Source organism: Mytilus galloprovincialis, chromosome 8 (genome assembly GCF_965363235.1).
Source record: "Mytilus galloprovincialis chromosome 8, xbMytGall1.hap1.1, whole genome shotgun sequence".
NCBI classification, from domain to species: domain Eukaryota; kingdom Metazoa; phylum Mollusca; class Bivalvia; order Mytilida; family Mytilidae; genus Mytilus; species Mytilus galloprovincialis.
The window spans coordinates 44,139,721-44,158,643 of record NC_134845.1 but is presented as its reverse complement, the minus strand read 5'-3'; the positions used below and the strand labels follow the sequence as shown (position 1 = coordinate 44,158,643).

The window sequence follows — 18,923 nt, the reverse complement described above, 5'->3', positions numbered from 1 at the left end:
CCAGCAGTGACACTGTTCCTTCTTAGAACTAGATATACAATTCTTTCTAGTAACGTCTATATCAAACTGAAAGACAAAATCGAAGCTCTATCCGTATTTCTATTCTGTCTATCTAGAATATCAATAGACCTTATATATTTGCTAAAATACTTTATAAATAAAGCTTTTGAACTTGAAAAATTGCACTCAAAATTGTTTATATGTTAGTGTTGAATCGTAAGCTACTTATTATGTATGTTAAGGTTCTTGTAAATCATACAGCTCCTAACGTTGCAGCGTATTAACGCACAAATGGCTTAATAATTCATTCACGTCTAAAATGAAAATCACAATATGTGCAAATCTGTAATTTTTTGTCATTGGTTGTCGAAATTAAATATATGTATTTGAAATCCGACATTATTTGAACATAACATTGAAAAGCAATAAACCAAAAATAGCTCAAATTAGTGTATAGAAACCAGCTTGAGAACACTTAGACATCAACAGGTCAACTTTAAGGTTGAACCAATTTTAAGCTGATACTGGAAGGTCTACTTCATATCTGGATTTGAGTTAAACCTATATATCATAGATTGTATGCATATAGTTTTGTACACCAGACGCGCGTTTCGTCTAAAAAAGACTCAGCAGTGACACTCTTGTCAAGAAATGTTTTTCTAAAAGGCCAAATAAAGTAATCAATTCTGAGTATTTCGTAAAGTTTTTTAAAAGTCAATAAACTCATCAAAGATACCAGAATGGAATTTTGTATTTGCGCCAAACGCGTCTACAAAAGACTCATTAGTGACGTTCGAATCACAAAAGGTTAATAGACCAAATAAAGTACGGAGAGCATTGTGAAATTCCTTAATTGTTTGTCAAATACATCTATGGTAATCTATTCCTGCGGTAGAAAAGCCTTTTTATTTCAAAAACTCAAAGTTTTGTACACAGTAAATTTATAGTTATGACCATATCAATGATAACTCATGTCAACACAGAAGTGCAGACTACTGGGTTTGTTATACCCACGGGGGATAAAAACTCCACCAGCAATTGTATCGTCCCAGTGGTTGTAAATAAACTCATCATATATACCAGTATTGGGTTGGGTTTTTTTTTTTGCTTGCGTCAGACGCGCGTTTCGAATACAAAATAATAAAAAAAAGATAAAAAGGTCAAATAAAGTACGAAGTTGAAGAGCATTGTGGACCAAAAATTCTTAAAAGTCTTGCCAAAAGAGGGTCGAAAGGTACCAACTCATTAGTTGAAAATGAATGAGAACCCCATGACACACAAAAAACGAAAAACAACCACAAGAACAAAAGAAAACTGCGGACTGAGCAACACTAACTCCACAAAAACTCAGGGGTTATTTAATGTACTCTTGAAGGGTATAATTTGAAAAATATAGAAAACGATTTATGTGTTCCGAATAATTGAACATTTTATAAACATTTTATTTACAGATAAGGATATCATTGATATTTCTACTGCTGGGTTGGTGATAGTAACTCTCGGAGACGAAGAAAGTGAGAGATAAAAAAATCGTTATAAATGTCATGCGTCCAAAGCGCTATTTTGGAATCACCTTCTATAGGAACGCTGAAAGCCTAATTTTTTTATAGCCAAGGGTGTGTAAGGACCGAAACACTTTAGGAGTTGAAACCTCAGTTATATGAAACATGCACCAGCAGTCCCATCTACCCAGTTGTTACAAAAACTCATCAAAGATTCGAATTCCATATGATTGTTTTGGGAAAATTTTAGCAAACGGCGGTTCTTTTCATTTATTTTTTAGTCTAACTTATCGTGTAATACTCACGAGATATTTTACATTATGTCATTATTGAGAATGTACATAATGCCATTATTGAGAATGTACATAATGTCATTATTGAGAATGAACATAATGTCATTATTGAGAATGTACATAATGTCATTATTGAGAATGTACATAATGTCATTATTGAGAATGTACATAGTGTCATTATTGAGAATGTACATAATGTCATTATTGTTTATAATATCATCGTATTCTTGTCCTTCATTTTGCTAATGTGTTTAGTCTAGATGCCATTTGGTGTTGCTTCGAATACTTGTTTGTTGTTCGTCTTTCATTTTTGCTATGTGCTTTGTCTATATGCTTTTTTATGTTTATTCGTTACATATAAGACGTGGCTCTGAATTTATACATCCCGTCATTGTTTTATTGTACAATGGTAAATGTGTGTATCCTTGTCTTTGATTTTTACTAATATGCTTGATCTGTATGCTATTTTGTTCTTCTTTGTTACATGTTTTTATGGTTTTATTTTTGTGATTAGGATTATAGCACAATGTTGACTGTTGTATAATTGACATTTTTACCTATTGTGTCTGTTTGTTTTGTTCACTCATCGTTGTAAATATTATGGAATTTGATGTGACTGTCATACATGTGAGAGGTTTAGCTAGCTATAAAACCAGGTTCAATCCACTTTTTTCTACATAAGAAAATGTCTGTACTAAGTCAGGAATATAACAGTTGTTATCCATTCGTTTGATGTGTTTGAGCTTTTGATTTTGCTCTTTTGATTAGGAACTTTCCGTTTTGAATTTCCTCGGAGTTCAGTATTTTTGTGATTTTCTTTTTCTTTTGAACCTGGCCAATCTCTCAAATACGCTTCTTTTATTTTTCTATAATCGTATATGAAATAGAGAATGGAAATGGGGAATATGTGAAAGAGACAACAACCCTACCAAACAGACATAAAATATAACTAACTTCAATTTCTTTTTTTATTTTGTAGGTTTACAACCAAATCAAATGCCTGTCCCTGTTGTGTTAGTAACATACTCTCGAAGTGGGTCGTGTTTCGTTGGAAATATTTTGAAGCTTGATGACAGTGTTTTCTACATTTTTGAACCTCTTCATTTCTTGAAATTTGGATATCGAGTACTGCGATTTGCTGACGGTAGTGTAAGGTAAATATTTTTATTTGGGGGTCATTTGCTGCTGAATAGTTTCATAAAAATGTTTCGTTGTTCTCCTCTTAATACTTATATTTGATGTGTTTCCCTCAGTTTTAATTTCTTACCCGGATTTGTTTTTTTTCTAAATCGATTAATGAATTTCGAACATCGGTATAGGTGGCACGGTAGTATTTGCATTCCAGAATGTTGGTTGATCTTTTGTCTACCCTACCTAAGTGAGTGTATCTGAACAGTATGATTGGACTAAAAATACAGTATCAACCGAACACACTTTCCCAAACTGAGGGATGAATCAGGTGTAGAAAAATATGAAATAATTTTACAAACAGATAAAAATGGATTTTTGAGATTTTTTTTAATTGAGTATTCACTGCATGAGAAAAGACCTAAAAGCACTAGTAGCCTTCGGTTATTAAAAATAGCAACGGTCATGGTACACATTCAAATTCATTTCTGAATAGTAAAATGAAAGTACTTCAGTTAACTGTGAATGTAGAATTTTTTTGCAGTGTTACGAAGTGTTGAAAATTCTAAAAAGGCTATCATTATCCCTTATGGGCCAGGAAATACTACCGTGCCACCTATACTAATGTTGCCTTTATTTTTCTAATAGTAGATAGTATAAAACAAAACTATTATTGTTAAATCTTGAGAGAATAAAGGTATCTCTAGACTTTTTGTTTGAAATCTATAAGAAGAAATCGATAATATGCAATGGTATATGAAACATAAAAAAGATATCGAAAAATTTACCAGAAGGATTTATGAGATGGAAGTTTAAAAAAAAAAGTGATTGGGTGATTTTTGTGGATTAACATCACTTTCAGTACTTATTGTAATTGGCGGTGGAAGCAAGTGTGCCCATGAAAACCTAAGTTTTAAAAGAAGAAAATATTTAGAATTAAATTTATCACTAGACATGATTTTATCGAAGAAAAGAAATGAAAAAGTATAAATGGTTATATGGAAAGTTGAACAGTGACAGTCGAAAATGATTTAGTGTAGATGTTTAGTAACTCAATTTATATAAAGATAAAAATGATAATATATACTTATATGCGTTACTTTTCAATACGGTTTGGAAATATTTGAACCAACATGGATTTTGACGTTCATTTTATAATAAAATAAAAGTTATGCTTACACGACAACGTTAGTGATTAGTCCAAATAGAGATTATTGTGTTTTTAAACAATTATTTGTAAAATCTGAAGTGGATAAGAAAACTTTTGAAAAAGACATTAACTTTATTTTAGGACTTTCAGCACATATTTAGAAGTTGCGGAACATATTTTGAGAGCTTGGTTTACCTGCCAATTAACTGAAATTCCCTTAGAGTATTGGGATGAGGAAATGTTCCAGTATTTAAAGATACAGGGAAAACACCTATTCTATTTTAGGGAACGTTATACAAAAGAAATTTATGGTAAATTTCGTTATCCACGTATTTTCAAAGCAACTCTGCAGTTATTAGAAAACACGTGTACAAAATCAAAACTTGTTATAATAAAAACTATCCGTACCCCAATGTTTTTGTTAAACAAGGCTCTATCGGAATTAGACAACTTAAAAATAATTTACTTATATAGAGATCCGAGAGCTATTATCCGATCACAAATACGAAATCTTTATAACTCGAAGGAGAATACATTTGTGTCTTTAAATGACCATGCAGAAAATGTGTGTGCGCGTATTTTTCATGATGCTATAACATTTGACATGTTTTCGCAGTATTATCCTGAAAGAGTTTTGCCGTTGAAATATGAAACTTTTACGATGCATCTTATGAGTGAAACTAGACATATTTATATTTATTTGAACTTGACATTTACCGACAGAACTGTAGAAACTTTGATAAAGATGACAACTACAAAGGACCAAGCCAGGAACTACATTGCCAAACATAACTCGAAAGAGTTAGTTGATAGATGGAGGACATTAGTCTATATGTCATTTGTCGACACCGTGGACAAGTTGTGTAGTCACGTGTATTCCAGACTTGGATATCTACAAATTTCTGATGAAACCATGCTAAAAAATATATCCATTCCTCTTCATCTGAATAAGAGTACGAACAAACAATTTCACTTTGGACAAGAAATTCCAGATTAAATTTACGAGCGAGTGAGTGACATAGGTCGTGAAATTTAGCTGTTGATGTACCCGCCTTACATTCAGCTATTTTTGACGATTTCTACGCGTTTTGTCTGCATTTTCATTTAACACTATCCTCAAACATTGTACCATGTAAATTTTGTTAAATTAAGATTTAAGATCAGAGATTAACCAAACAAAACTCATTTAAGACACCAGTCTTCTTATTTTGCACGCCAGACGCGCGTTTAGTTTGTCAAAGATTAATCAGTGACGCTCGAATAAAAAAATTAAAAGAGCAATAAAATTACAAAACTGAAAAGCATTTACATTTGAAAACAAGAGGCGATGAAGGAAAAATAATGCCAGAAGTTATAGTATAATAGGCAACACCATGACCAACAAAAAGGAGTAGTGAGTAAATAACAGCCTAATCATTGTCTAGATAAGGAAATGCCTGTAACAAAGTCAGGAATTTTACAGTTTTCCATTCATTGGATGTATTTGAGCTTTTGACTAAGCCATTTGATGAAAAAATTTCCGTTTTGAATTTTCCTTGGAGGTCAGTGGTTTTGTTATTTTACTTCTTACTTGACGAGACAAACAATACATCTAAAACTTCTGTAATATATGCTCCAAAAGGGTAAGTATACATTTCACTTTCTGCTAGGGGCGTTAGTTGTTTTTCGAAGATCGCGTGGTACATGTATGTCATAATTTAATAATGTCTTAAATGAGGAAATTATTTGGAAAACACAAAAGCTCAAACGTTCAAATTCAGAATGTTAATGAGATATTTTTGTAATTAGTCGTGATTGGAATCGAAAACAAGTATACGCATTAAAGTAGTCAAAAAGCAATAAAACCAAATACCAAAATTCAGCTATGGAAAAATATAAAAGCAGGTTAGCTGATATTTCAAATTAACATGTGTTAGTTATCTGATTTCTCAAGATTAAACCATGCATTTTTTGAAATATTTATTTAACTTCTTATTTATTTATTTATTTATATTTTTTTGGGGGGGGGGGGGGGGTATGCACAAACTGTATTGAATTGGCATATATTTATATAATTAATTAAGATTAATAATAATTTTTCCGAAGGCTAAATAAAGAAGGCATAAAAAAAAATAATTCTAAATTACTAATCACATAAGACGATTACACGGAAAGTGACATTTCTAAAATATGTCTATGACCATTCCAACATTCCAAATTGTATAAGTGGTAAAATGAAAACATTCTGACTTTTTGAACGGAAAATTGTATACTGACGATTGGTTGTAGGAACAAATTTGTTATATCTATTTAGAAAATAAACATCATTATACAATCCAAAGGCACTTGAGAATGAACTAAATGCACTTTCAGGTAGCTCTACTTCCTTCATTCCAAATTGTAAAACAATGTGAAAAACGATGATTGCAATAGAATGAAATAAAGGATTATATAATTTCGATTATTGTTATTGAAAAGCTATATTCATGGTCTTTGTAATGTCTAGTAATAAAACTTCCCAGAAGTAACGTAAAATTAAACGTCTAATGGGATAATTAATCCCAATTTAATGCAAGGAATTACATCTGTAGCAGTTGTGTTGTTAAAAAAATATATGCACTTGGAAAAACAAAATCACCTCCATCTCATGTCGGAATTTATTTCTGTTTATTGCTATACTACTTGTTTTACTTATTTATCAACTACTTATGATGTACATATTTTGCTATGGCGTTTGGGTAGTTATGTACCACTTTTAATATGATTTGGAAATCTCATTGCCAATCATACCACATCTTCTTATTTTTATAATTTAGTCTATATCATTATGCTGTTTTGTATACTTTTTTTTACGTGTAAATAGCATATGTGTTGGCTAAAGGGATATTGGATTGTGATTACATATTCGACACAACATAGGTTTCTGACACATAATGAAACTGTTCTAGGAACCTACGAAGTTAATATTGAATAATTACCTTTCATGACCCAAATCTAATTACAGCATTTTATTCAGCACATCAAAGTACCCTTTGGATCTTAATGAGGACAAATTTTGAAGAAAAAAAATCTTGAAACTTAGACTTAAATATAAATCAAAACACTTCAAACGTCCAATGGACTTAGCGAAATGACTTCATTAATAGTTAGAATAAAAATTACATTGTGCAAAGCCAAACTTTATGTATCGATATATTGTAGTTCCGTGAAAGTGCATGTAATAGAACGGCGGCTTTGTGAAAAATTGTGCACATCCTGCTACAAGCATGAAATTTGGCATAGACCTTCCTCAACTATTACTCTTTTAATTCAGATAAGAAGGCATTTGAAAAAAATGTCTCACTTCCGGTAAAATCCAAAATGGCGCACATCATACTTAAATCAGCCCAATATCGAAGGCTAGTACGTGCTACTATCATAATATTTGGTACAAACCTTTGTTATGTACTAGTTTTGGATATATAATATAGATTTGATGTCTCAAAAACCCTATTTCCGGTAAAATCCAACATGGCGGACAATGTACGAAAATAAGTTTTTTTTAGGGAGGGTAATTGAAATGGGTTTTAAAGTATTGCTTCTATCATTAAATTGTTCAAAAACCTTTCATTGGTGCTTCTCATGGATACTGATTATAGGACATAAATTAGGTCTTTAAAATCTCTACTTCCGGTGATATCCAATATGGCAGACATAAAAATATTGATCATTTTTTTCCTTACTATTTAACTACTATTTAATATTCAAAATGAAAAGAAAATGATTTTGTTTTGTGCTTTAAACTTTTGGCTTTAAATTATCCTCGAAACCACTATTTCTGTAAATCTTAAAATACAAAGTCAACACTTCAGTTAAAAAAAACAATATAGCGTTAATTTCAAAGATGAGTCCTCAATCCATATACTTGTTGTAGAGTTTTGGATTGATTGATTAAAACAAAATAAAATCACTAAAGTACCAAAACATCTTTTGAATTACTAATTCATGGCCGAAAATACATGTTTATTCACAATCGGAGAGCTGATTTTCCACATTTACGAAGACTATTGTATTGTGTCTTACATCCATAATGTACAAGCTCCTGATAAGATGAAGAGGCCTCACAAAGAGTTGTCCAAAAGGGTTCCAATGGATCATAGTTTCCCTTCGCTATTCATAAGTGTCTGGACTAGTTAGCATAGGAACCAATTCCAAGCTTGTTACTCATTCACACCCGCCATGGTATATTGCATGTTTTACATGCTGAAAAAGACTAGACCCGAGTCATGGAAATAGCCTGAATAAGTCTGTCCTCTTCCAGAAACATATGTTTCGTTTCTTCTTTAACCCCATCTGATAAGTGTTCGATCTTACAACAAAAGCATGTATCGTTTTATCAATTACATTATCAAATCCATATCTTGTGATGTTGGCTGACTAATCATCATTCTAAATGATAAAGTCACATCTTCAAACGCCATCCATGTAAACAACGCAGTTCCTTTTCCTGCAAATGTGTAATTTCTCAATGCCTAGGTCATGGATAGCTTTTTCTACTTCCAAATGCAAGCCAAAGTTCGTCTGTCCCTCTGTCACGGAATAGCAAAACACCAATGTCAGTATCAGTATCCACTGTCGAGTCATGATTCAGTTAAGTCTGTGTTTCACTACATCAGACACATGTATCTTGAATCTAGTGTCAGCCTCTTCGTGTAACCATTGTGCTAAACTGGAAACATCATCATGTGGTGGATAACACAGAACATCAAAATCTATTGAACAAGCTGCTGTGAATGAAAACTTAAAAGTTCTTTCTTATTGTCATCATCTCTCAGAAAACTTTGCCAGTTTCGACCATGGATTCGTCTGTGTATTCCTTTTCCCCTAAATGTAGCTCTTGCTTCTTGTAGCAGCCTTCAAACTACCGGTATTGTCTAAGAACGCATCTGAGACTACATCCACTGTTGTTACAGTTTCAATGTGTTTCATAACGAGTATGTTATGTCCTTACCTTTTAAAAATACATTGAAACTGTTCCAAGAGTTGATGAAGACTTGGATTCGTATCGTAGTTTTAGCAACAAATGTTCAGGATATTCTATCTTATCCACCACGTGATGTATTTCAAGTTTAGCACCATGTTCGAACATTCGTTACTGATGATCCCGTGACATAGGGGTAGACGAATTATGTATTGTGTTTGGGAGACCAAAGAGCTTTGGATAAATATCTATCAATGACCTTTCAAATGAACTAGGCAATGAGTGATCACACACACTTATTGTGATCCATGTCCTTATCGGTAGTGATACGGTTCTCTGTTTGCTTGAAAGGGACAAAAGACAGCGTGGAAGACATTGATGGCATTTGTAGATGTGACTTTTTAATAAAGAATGATGATTGATCAGCCTAAATCACCGGGGTTTTACTGTAAGATTGCACAAATTTATCAGATGGGGTTAACATGGTTAACGAAGCAAGAAAATAAATATTTGAGCAAAAAGGAAGGCTAATTGAGGCTATTCCCTCAACTTGGTCTAGTCTTTACTAGCATGTAAAACGTGCAATATATTAAGGCATGTGTTTATGGGGACGAAGTTGGAATTGGCTCTTATGCTACCCAGTACAAGGGTTGAAGTCATAAAACTTTGCTTAGTGCTCAGAGCACAAAAATCATGCTCGAAACATGAAATCCAATATTTTGATTTGTTGATTTGGAGTGCAAGTACAAAAAACTGACTTGAAAGTGTTATAACCGCAAGGCCTGGCGTTAATGGATTGCGAAGGGACAAAGAGGATCACCTTTAAAAAAAACTCTTTCTGAGGCCTCATCATTTTGTCAGAAGCTTGTATATTGTGGATGTAAGAAAGGATGCCGCGGTCGTTGTTAATGTGGAAAATTGGGTCTCCCGTGCACTGCTTTGTGTGCATGTGGTAGTGACTGTGAATAAACATTTATTTTCGGCCAAGTAGTTGTAATTTTTAAAATGTTTTAGTATCCAAAACTCTACATCGAAGATATGGTTTGACCAGATGTGTCAACTTTGTATTTAAACATTTACAACAGATAAGGATCAGGGATTTTGAGGATAACTTAAAGCCAAAAGTTTAATGACCAGCAGAAAAAAACTACATTTTCTTTACATTTTGAAAAAAAAGTTGAATATTAAAATAGAAAATGATATTTCTATGTCTGCCATTTTGGATATTACCGGAAGTAAGGGTTTTAAGGCATATGTCTTATACATTGTATCCACGAGAAGCACTAAAGAAAGGTTCCTGCACAATATAATGATAGTAGCAATACGTTAAAACACATTTCAATTGCCCCCCAAAAATAAATGAATTATTTTAGTACAATGTCCGCCATGTTGGATTTTAACGGAAGTATGCTTTTTGATACATCTAATCTGTATGAAATATCCAAAAGTAGTTCATAACAAAGATTTGTTCCAAATAGTATGATATAGCATGGCAATAACCTCTTTTCACATACGAGCCTACGATATTGGGCTGATTTAAGTATGATGCCTCCCCATCTGAATTAAAAGACTACTGGTTGAGGAAGATCTATTCCAAACTTCATGCTTGTAGCAGGATGTGCACAATTCGTCAGAAATATGCTTGTAACCGCTGTACTATAATATGTAGTATGGTTTTAATTCACTCATAAAAAAATCCATATCCATACCAATTTAAACCAATATTGAAAGTTTTAATTACAAAAATGAATATTGGTTACCCATTATAATTGATAGTTTACCCGGATTGACGGAATGAATCTAAATATCCGGGTCGGTACACAATTTTCGTATAATTCAGGATGCGCATTTCCATTTCAAATAAGTTTTTTCCAGGTACAGCTAAACCTGCAGTCCATATCTTTGTATCTATTATGGAAGAATTGAGTAAAGGTTTAATGTAAGATATGGTAACGAAATCCATGACTTAATCATACTGAGGTGCTTGAAGATAGGACACTTTGTTGAGCCCCATAGTCCCTCTCCCTTAAATATTATAAATCACCGATTCCTCATATATATCATATGTGTGTACCATATGTGAACAAATTTATCATAGTTTTACTTTAAATTTTTTTACTCATCATCAATGTGACTATTGGGCTATAGAGCGCTGCACATAACCATTTGACAGTGTATATGTATATTAAGAGTAAAAATAAGATAAATTAGTATACAAATGGTACAAATAATTTATATATACGAGAAAACGAGGATTTATAACAACAAAGGGGAAGGATTATAGGGCTCAACATGAGGTCCTGTCCTCAAGCACCTACAATGTACTATGGACTTAATAATTTACATGTAATAGATAGATTTAGCTCATAGACATGAACATAATGAACAAGTTTGAAAAAATAAACAGCGTAAGATGGAGCTAGAAGAACATCACCGTCTGAAAAAAGTAAAAATTTACAATAGGGAAAGAAAAATCATCTCTGTTGTCGTGAATGTTTGTATAGAGTTCTTGTGTAAAATTAAACTGTCTAAATCTAGAAAAAGGAGACTTATTAGTCCCCTACCGACGAAGTCGAATGTGTCTTTATGTTTACACTCCTTCCGTCTGTCTGTCTGTTTGTCTGTCTGTCCTTCCGTCAGTCCGGCAAATCAGTTTTCCACACCTTTTTTCGTCATGCTTGAAGATATTGATTGTATATTAGGTGTATGATTTCAACATGACAAGTTATATGTCAAGTTCAAATTTTGTTAAAGTCTGAAGACTTTTTGCAGAGTTATGGTCCTTGGACTAAGAGACTTCACTCAAATAATCAGTTTTCTGCTATTGTTTTCGTCATGCTTGAAGATATCGATTTGACAATTGGTATAAAGTCTTATCATGACAAGTTGCAGATCGCGTTTATTTTGGTCAGGTCTGAAGATTTTGTGCAGATTTATGATCCTTTGACTTAGAAAATTCACTCAAACAAACAGTTTTTCCGTCATGCTTAAAGACATTGATTTGAAAATTGGTATATAAATTTATCTTGACAATAGTTATCAAAGGTACAAGGCTTATAATTACGATTCGCCAAACGCGCGTTTCGTCTACATAAGACTCATCAGTGACGCTCCGATCAAAAAATTTAAAAATTGTGACAAATACGACTACGGTAATCTAAGAAAATCTTTAGTATTTCGAATAATGTTTACTTTTCAAACAGTTGAATTATAAAATAAATAACCATATAATTGATATTCATGTCAACACCGAAGTGCTGACTACTGGGCTGGTGATACCCTCGGGGACGAAACGTCTACCAGCAGTGGCATCAACCTAGTGGAATAAATAGTTATCAAAGGTACCAGGCTTTTAATTTCGATACGACAAACGCGCGTTTCGTCTACATATATAAGACTCATAAGTGACGCTCAAATCAAAAAAAGTTAAAAGGCCAAACAAGTATAAAGTTCAAAAGAAAAAGTTGTGACAAATACGACTAAGGTAATCTATGACTGGGATAAGAAAATACTTAGTATCTCGAATTATTTTTACTTTTACAAACAGTTAATTTATATAAAAAAAAAATTTTTAAAAAATGACAAGTTGCAGATCTCGTTCAAATTTAATTTGGTCTGATGAATTAATGCAGAGTTGTGGTCATTGGAGTTACAATATTCGCTTAAGTAATCAGTTTATTTACAACAAATATTTTTGCAATGCTTGAAGATATCGACTTGAAAATATTTGTTGTATAGTTTACACCATGACATTTTATAGATCAAGTCAGAACTTTGTTCCAATGCAATGAATTTTTTACCAGGCCGGGACTAAGTAATCTCACAGAAGGCTTGTTACTGTTAATATTTGACTTATTTAAGGTAAGTTCCTGTTGGTATATTTCGGAAGTGTATTTAGAGAATTATTGATTATTTAACGTAAAATGTGATTTTGTTACTGGACACTATGATGTTTTGTATTGGTGATAATACAAAACAATGTGGTATGATTGCCGATGAGACAACATCCCAAGTTCATCACAGCCTATGATGAAATGTTGGTCAATGTGTCGATTCCAAATGCCGTGCATGTTCACACTAAACTGACTTCATATACAACCGAGTAATGAGGAAGAAAGATTAACATACGATGTGTCTGTTTTTAAACTACCCAATAACTTTTAACCAGATCCTCGATTGTAGGTTTACATCTATGTCATCTGTCTGCTAAAACGTGACATATTACCGAATAAGAGAGGGACGAAAGATACCAAAGGGACAGTCAAACTCATAAATCTAAAACAAACTGACAACGCCATGGCTAAAAATGAAAAAGACAAACAGAAAAACAATAGTACACATGACACAACAAGGAAAACTAAAGAATAAACACGAACCCCACCAAAAACTAGGGGTGATCTCAGGTGTTCCGGAAGGGTAAGCAGATCCTGCTCTACATGTGGCACCCGTCGTGTTGCCTATGTGATTACAAATCCGGTAAATAGTCTAATTCGGTAGGTCACATTCATGAAAGGGAAGGGGAATAAGACTGTTATATTGTGTGCATAGCTATACGATATGTCTCGGTATATTGTAAATCCAACATTCATGTATTTATTGTTATGGTTTCGGTAGAATAATGTGTTTTGTCTTTTAAAGTCCTAAAATCATAAAATTGCCTTTCCATATCATCATTGTCATATTCCTAATTATGACAGTTATAACAAGTGTGACTACGTGTCTCGGTATTTTGTACATCCTACATTCATGAATTCATTTTTTATGTTTCTGTTTTGGTTTCAGTTGGATAATGTGTTATATCTTATCGTTTGTAGTCTAAATAATTATAAAATTGCCTTTCAATAGCATCATTGTAATGAAAATTGACGAGTATTGTGAATACAATTGTATAAAGTTCGAGATTACATGTTAGTAACGTTAACGCGTCACTGTGTTTTCATATCCTGTAGTATTAGCTGTCGTTGATTGACTTTGTTTGTTGTTGTTCTACAGTAGACATGTTGTGTCGACTATAATATTTTTTATTTGCTCGTGTCTCTGTGATGCATAATCTTGTGTGTGATTGTGCTATACTTCTGTCACGTAGTGTTGACATTTTTATATCATAGCAGTATAATTTTTTTTAACATTGTCTTAAAGCGGAAGGTTTGTCTAGCCCTTAAACCAGTTTTTCTTTAAATGTCCTGTACCAAGTCAGGAATATGGCAGTTGTTATCTAACAAATGAAAAAGAAAATGTGGTATGATTGCCAATGACACAACCCTCCACATGAAACCGAATGACACAGAAACACAGTATTGATATAATGGAATAAGAAGACAGCTCTCTTACAACAGTGAAAATAATAGGGCACACACTACAGACACGGGGATATATTCTACTGAATCCACACAGAATGAGTAACAAACCCTGCAGTTAATATAAAAAAAAGAAGATATGGTATGATTGCCAATGAGTCAACTCTCCACAAGTAACCGATTGACACAGAAATACAGTAGTTGTATGTTGGCGGGTTTTGTTTTTGCAATTCAGTGTTCCTGTTGTTTCTTTGATTTCTTGGTATAGTTGATGTGTTTCCCGCGATCGTAGTTTGTAACCCGAATTTGTTTTCTCTTAATCGATTTATGACTATTGAACACCGATATACTACGTTCCCTATAATTCTTACTTACTAGCACGGCGGGTGACAGTATTGCAGCTTGAACTGCTTATCAGTCGGGAGCACACATGAGTTGACCAACGCTTTTGGTGGTAGTTCGTGTGGTCAGTCATTTGCCTTCTATTATATGTAACATGTATCAATATTTGCTGCCATAGTTCTGTTTGTTTTATTGGACTTATAATTTTTGAATGCCCCCTTACCCTCGTTTTTAACGTATATGAACATTGCACAATTCTTATGTTTCAATAATGTTCTTCCACATTTACATAACATTCAATATTTAGCATGTTTCAAAATTTCGAATAGTTCAATGCTTTTAATACGAGCATATACCTACAAATTTGAAATATTTGTACAGTCTATTTGTCAATAAAACCAAAAAATATATCGTTCCTAGCATATGATTTATATCTCAGTATAAAACAGTAAAGATAAATTGTCGCTTAATACTATTGGAGAAACTCGTATCCTTAGTCCGTCCTCGGTATCAGGTTCACTTTTAGTTGGAGCAAATTGATGATGACGAGGCTGTGCGTTGTTTATTTTTCTCCATTAAAAATCGAATTATCCTCGTAACGGAACTACTTGAATGAACTGGACGGTGAATGCTCCCGGATATTGAGTCAAATTTACTTCCCGTAACAGATGCCATAATGTTTTCTTGATTCAACAAACAGCGGAGTCCAAGAAAAGCGAATATCAACGCTTCTTTGAACACAATAGTGTCCCTGTCGGCGATCTCAATGTCGAATCCTTCATTTAGTAGCTTAGATTGAAATAATTCGATTAAATGTGTATTAAAAGATCCACCTCCAGAAACTAAAACTTTAATTACGCCATTTTGCTTGGAAACAGTTCCCGCATGCAACGTATTTCGTCCATCTTTGCATGCATCAGCCAATCTGTTGGCAACGTGTTCAGCAAATGTCCTGAGTAGATCAGGAATTTGGTATTTTTTAGTCTGGAAAATAAAAAAAAAATATTCATCTGTATTATGTTGATTTTTCTATAATATTATTATTATCTATATTTAATAGGTAATAAACACAAAATCTAAACTAATATTTATTGATTAATTAATAATTAGATATAAGAAGATGTGCTATGAGTGCCAACGAGACAACTCTTCATCCAAATCACTATTTGTAAAAGTAAACCATTATAGGTCAATGTAAGACTTTGAACAGGGAACTTTGGCTCACGCCGAAAAGCAAGCAATAAAGGGCCCCAAAAATGACAAGTGTAAAACCAATCAAATAGAACAAAAAACAACGGTCTAATCTACTAGTATATAAAAACCAGTTTAGATATATTTACTATTTTAGATATAATTATACTTATGACACTCATGGTTGTTTAAATATAGACCTTTCCCGAGGTTAATGGTAGCTTATCAGCAAGGTCATTGTCTCTGTCTACAAAATATGGGGTGAACATTAGTTTTAGCTAAATTAATATTAATCGTTTCTCCCGGTGTTTTATTTCTAATGTGGCATACATTTTGATTACAAGGTCATTGTACAAAACTGTTAAAAATGTGTCAAAATGATCAAAAATGTCCAATTCATAAACCCCGTTACTTAAACAAAATTAGCAGTTTCGTCAGGATGTAGCATAATTAGGTGACTGATTTTTTAAAGGTAATTAAGATACCAATATACAAATATCAAGGCAAAATTCTACCAAAATACATCTGTTAGACTAGCTTTATAGATTATCAATACTTTATTTTAAGTGACCACGTACACATACATATTATCTAATCCGTACACTTAAACTTGAGGTTTGAATTTGTTTACCCGATATATCATGTATATAAATAACGGAGCAACAAATACACTATAAATTTAAGTATTCTACATACACTATTTGTTTATACATTGTTACGAACAATTTAACAACACATACGTTTTTCATTATATACTGCTGCAGTTAGGATTACAGTATACAGATTGACTTTTCTAGTTGAAAGTGTGCTATAAAGGGCATTGAACTGTATGTCAATATTATTGGGTCAATGTCATGGCCTCAGGTCATGGCACATGTTTTGAAAGGGTGAATCAACAACACTAAAAATAAACAATAACATGGAAAAAGTAATGAAAAGTAATTAGTTGAGCTGAAACTTACATCAAGTAATGGTAGCACACTATTTTCAATCTTTTCTGATTCCATTGACTTTGGTGGGAGTTGCTTGTAGTAGACTAGCTCTTCTAACTGTTGTAAGACATCGTCTATCACTTTTCCCGTCCGTGCTAAGTCGCCTTCTGGATCATACTCCAGTTTAGAGTCGTGTAGATTAGCCAGCATATTTGAAACATAATTACATGGACAAACATCATAACCTTGAAGTCCCCTTAGACCAATGTTAGCAATTCCACTCAAATTAATGCATATATCTTTGTGACTGAAGAGAAATTTTTCTCCGTTAGGAACTAGCGGAGCGCCTTGACCACCAAGTGCAACATCTTTATTACCAAAGTTACATACAAATGGATATCTTAAATGTACAGCAGTTGTTTCACCATCTCCGAGCTGGAATGTATATCCCAAATTTGGCTGATGGAAAACAGTATGCCCATGTGACGCTACAAAATCCAAATTGTTTATTCCTTCAGTTTGAATGAATTCGTCAATCGTTTGCCCTACAAAATGTCCATACTCCACATGAAGTCGAATAAGCTGCTCCCCGCTAAGCTGGCATGCTGTTCGAAGTAACCCTTGCCATTCTGGGGTGTATGGTATTGTCGTAGCTTTCATTATTCTGTACCCCCATATATCTGTCTGCACGTCACCTGTAAATTCGACATGACACAAGTCCAAACCATCTAAAGAAGGTCCAGTTGTGCAACCTATCCCAGAAAATGATGCCATATTTTTAAAAGATTTCACAACATATAAGACTTCATTAATTCAATCTCAGTATGTTGTTTAATTCATCGGAAATAGAAACGTCAATCTGTTTCGTGTTGTGTTATCACCTTCCTGACAAAACGTAAACAACCTCTGCTCTATTAATTTTCTTATCTAATGATTAAAAGTTTATCTCTCATCGCTCAGGTATTACGGTAAAAGTCTGTCCTCATGTACTGAATGAATGCACTGTTAAAAAATATTTTTATGAATCAATATTGTTACCCAGCTGGCAACAGTATTTATAACAATTGCAATTTCCCTTTACAAATTTAACCTTCACCCTAAAATTGTTGATTTAATCATCTTACACACACTTCGTCCTTGGCCACTTGAAATACAATAATCCTTGGAAAGAGTGGTTGCATAGTGCCTACCATTGCAGAATTGAATATTTGATATGCAATGCTAGCTAGCTAATATACTTGCTGTCACTGAGTGCTGTCATAAGGGGAAAATCGTTACGAAAATGTTTCATTTCTACTTTCACTAAACCAATTGATTTATAAAATTATATATTCAAAATTGATATATCTCGTGTTACTTTAATGCACAAATGAGTGTTGTTTGTTTGTTATTAACATACAAGGCTAACACACTGCATTCGTGTTCATAACTACTCTAACAAGGATATCATATATAAATATAGTTATCACTTCACAAGGCCTTGACTTTAGTGTTATGATTATCATCTACGCAAAACAGGAATTCTGTATTAAAAATGTGCATACCTTTACTTGTACAATCTTGAAAAATGTACCAATTCTTTTTTTTTTTCTAAGATATAAAAATTTTATATTTTTGTGATTTATTCTATATTTTGCTTATAATAATCAAATATTTTCAATATTATTACTGTATTATCGAAATTCGAATAACTGATTTTAAACCTTGGTCAATATGTCATTGAAGATGCCGGAGCCATGTCAAAAGGAATGGAAGGTCAGGATGGATCATTGCGACAGGTATTTTGGTTTTTGCTAGCCTTATTGCTCGTCCTCAGTTATAAGATAATAAGTTCCCTCTTGGAACACTTTGGAAGAAATGTATTTCAAGTTCCCTAGGGTAACTATGTCAGTTTATACGATAGACACTAATTGTGAACAAAAAAAAATAGTAAAAAGCATGTGTTCAAAATGGAATATATAAATTTCTGTCGTACTATGCCGCGTTTTTCTGGAATTTCTGTTGTCAAAAACACAAAAAAAAAAGAACATTTAAAAGTCAACTTGAAGGATGTATCATATAAATATATAAACGTGTATAATAACATAGAATTGAACTGATATATAAATATCAAGTATCAGTGTGGTATCATTATTTAATTATTATGTTT

At 32.9% G+C, this 18,923-nt stretch overlaps 2 protein-coding genes across 2 annotated transcripts; one reads left to right on the top strand and one right to left on the bottom strand.

Moving 5' to 3' along the window:
- The first annotated feature begins 4,311 nt into the window (after positions 1 to 4,311).
- LOC143043035 (carbohydrate sulfotransferase 1-like) lies at positions 4,312 to 5,077 on the top strand. Its single transcript, XM_076215533.1, has one exon. The coding sequence runs from the start codon at positions 4,312 to 4,314 to the stop codon at positions 5,068 to 5,070; it is 759 nt and encodes a 252-aa protein (XP_076071648.1). The 3' UTR covers positions 5,071 to 5,077.
- Positions 5,078 to 14,970: 9,893 nt separating this feature from the next.
- Positions 14,971 to 17,718, bottom strand: LOC143042010 (anhydro-N-acetylmuramic acid kinase-like). The gene is made up of 2 exons (XM_076214215.1): positions 16,805 to 17,718; positions 14,971 to 15,635 (listed from the first exon to the last, which is right to left on the bottom strand). The coding sequence occupies exons 1-2, from the start codon at positions 17,546 to 17,548 to the stop codon at positions 15,174 to 15,176; spliced, it is 1,206 nt and encodes a 401-aa protein (XP_076070330.1). The 5' UTR covers positions 17,549 to 17,718; the 3' UTR covers positions 14,971 to 15,173.
- Positions 17,719 to 18,923: the final 1,205 nt, after the last annotated feature.

Coding starts and splice junctions, on each gene's coding strand:
- LOC143043035 (XM_076215533.1), top strand. CDS start 4,312: ATGTTCCAGTATTTAAAGATACAGGGAAAACACCTATTCTATTTTAGG.
- LOC143042010 (XM_076214215.1), bottom strand. CDS start 17,548: ATGGCATCATTTTCTGGGATAGGTTGCACAACTGGACCTTCTTTAGAT. Junction 15,636..16,804: donor GTGTGCTACCATTACTTGAT/GTAAGTTTCAGC, acceptor TTTATTTTCCAG/ACTAAAAAATACCAAATTCC.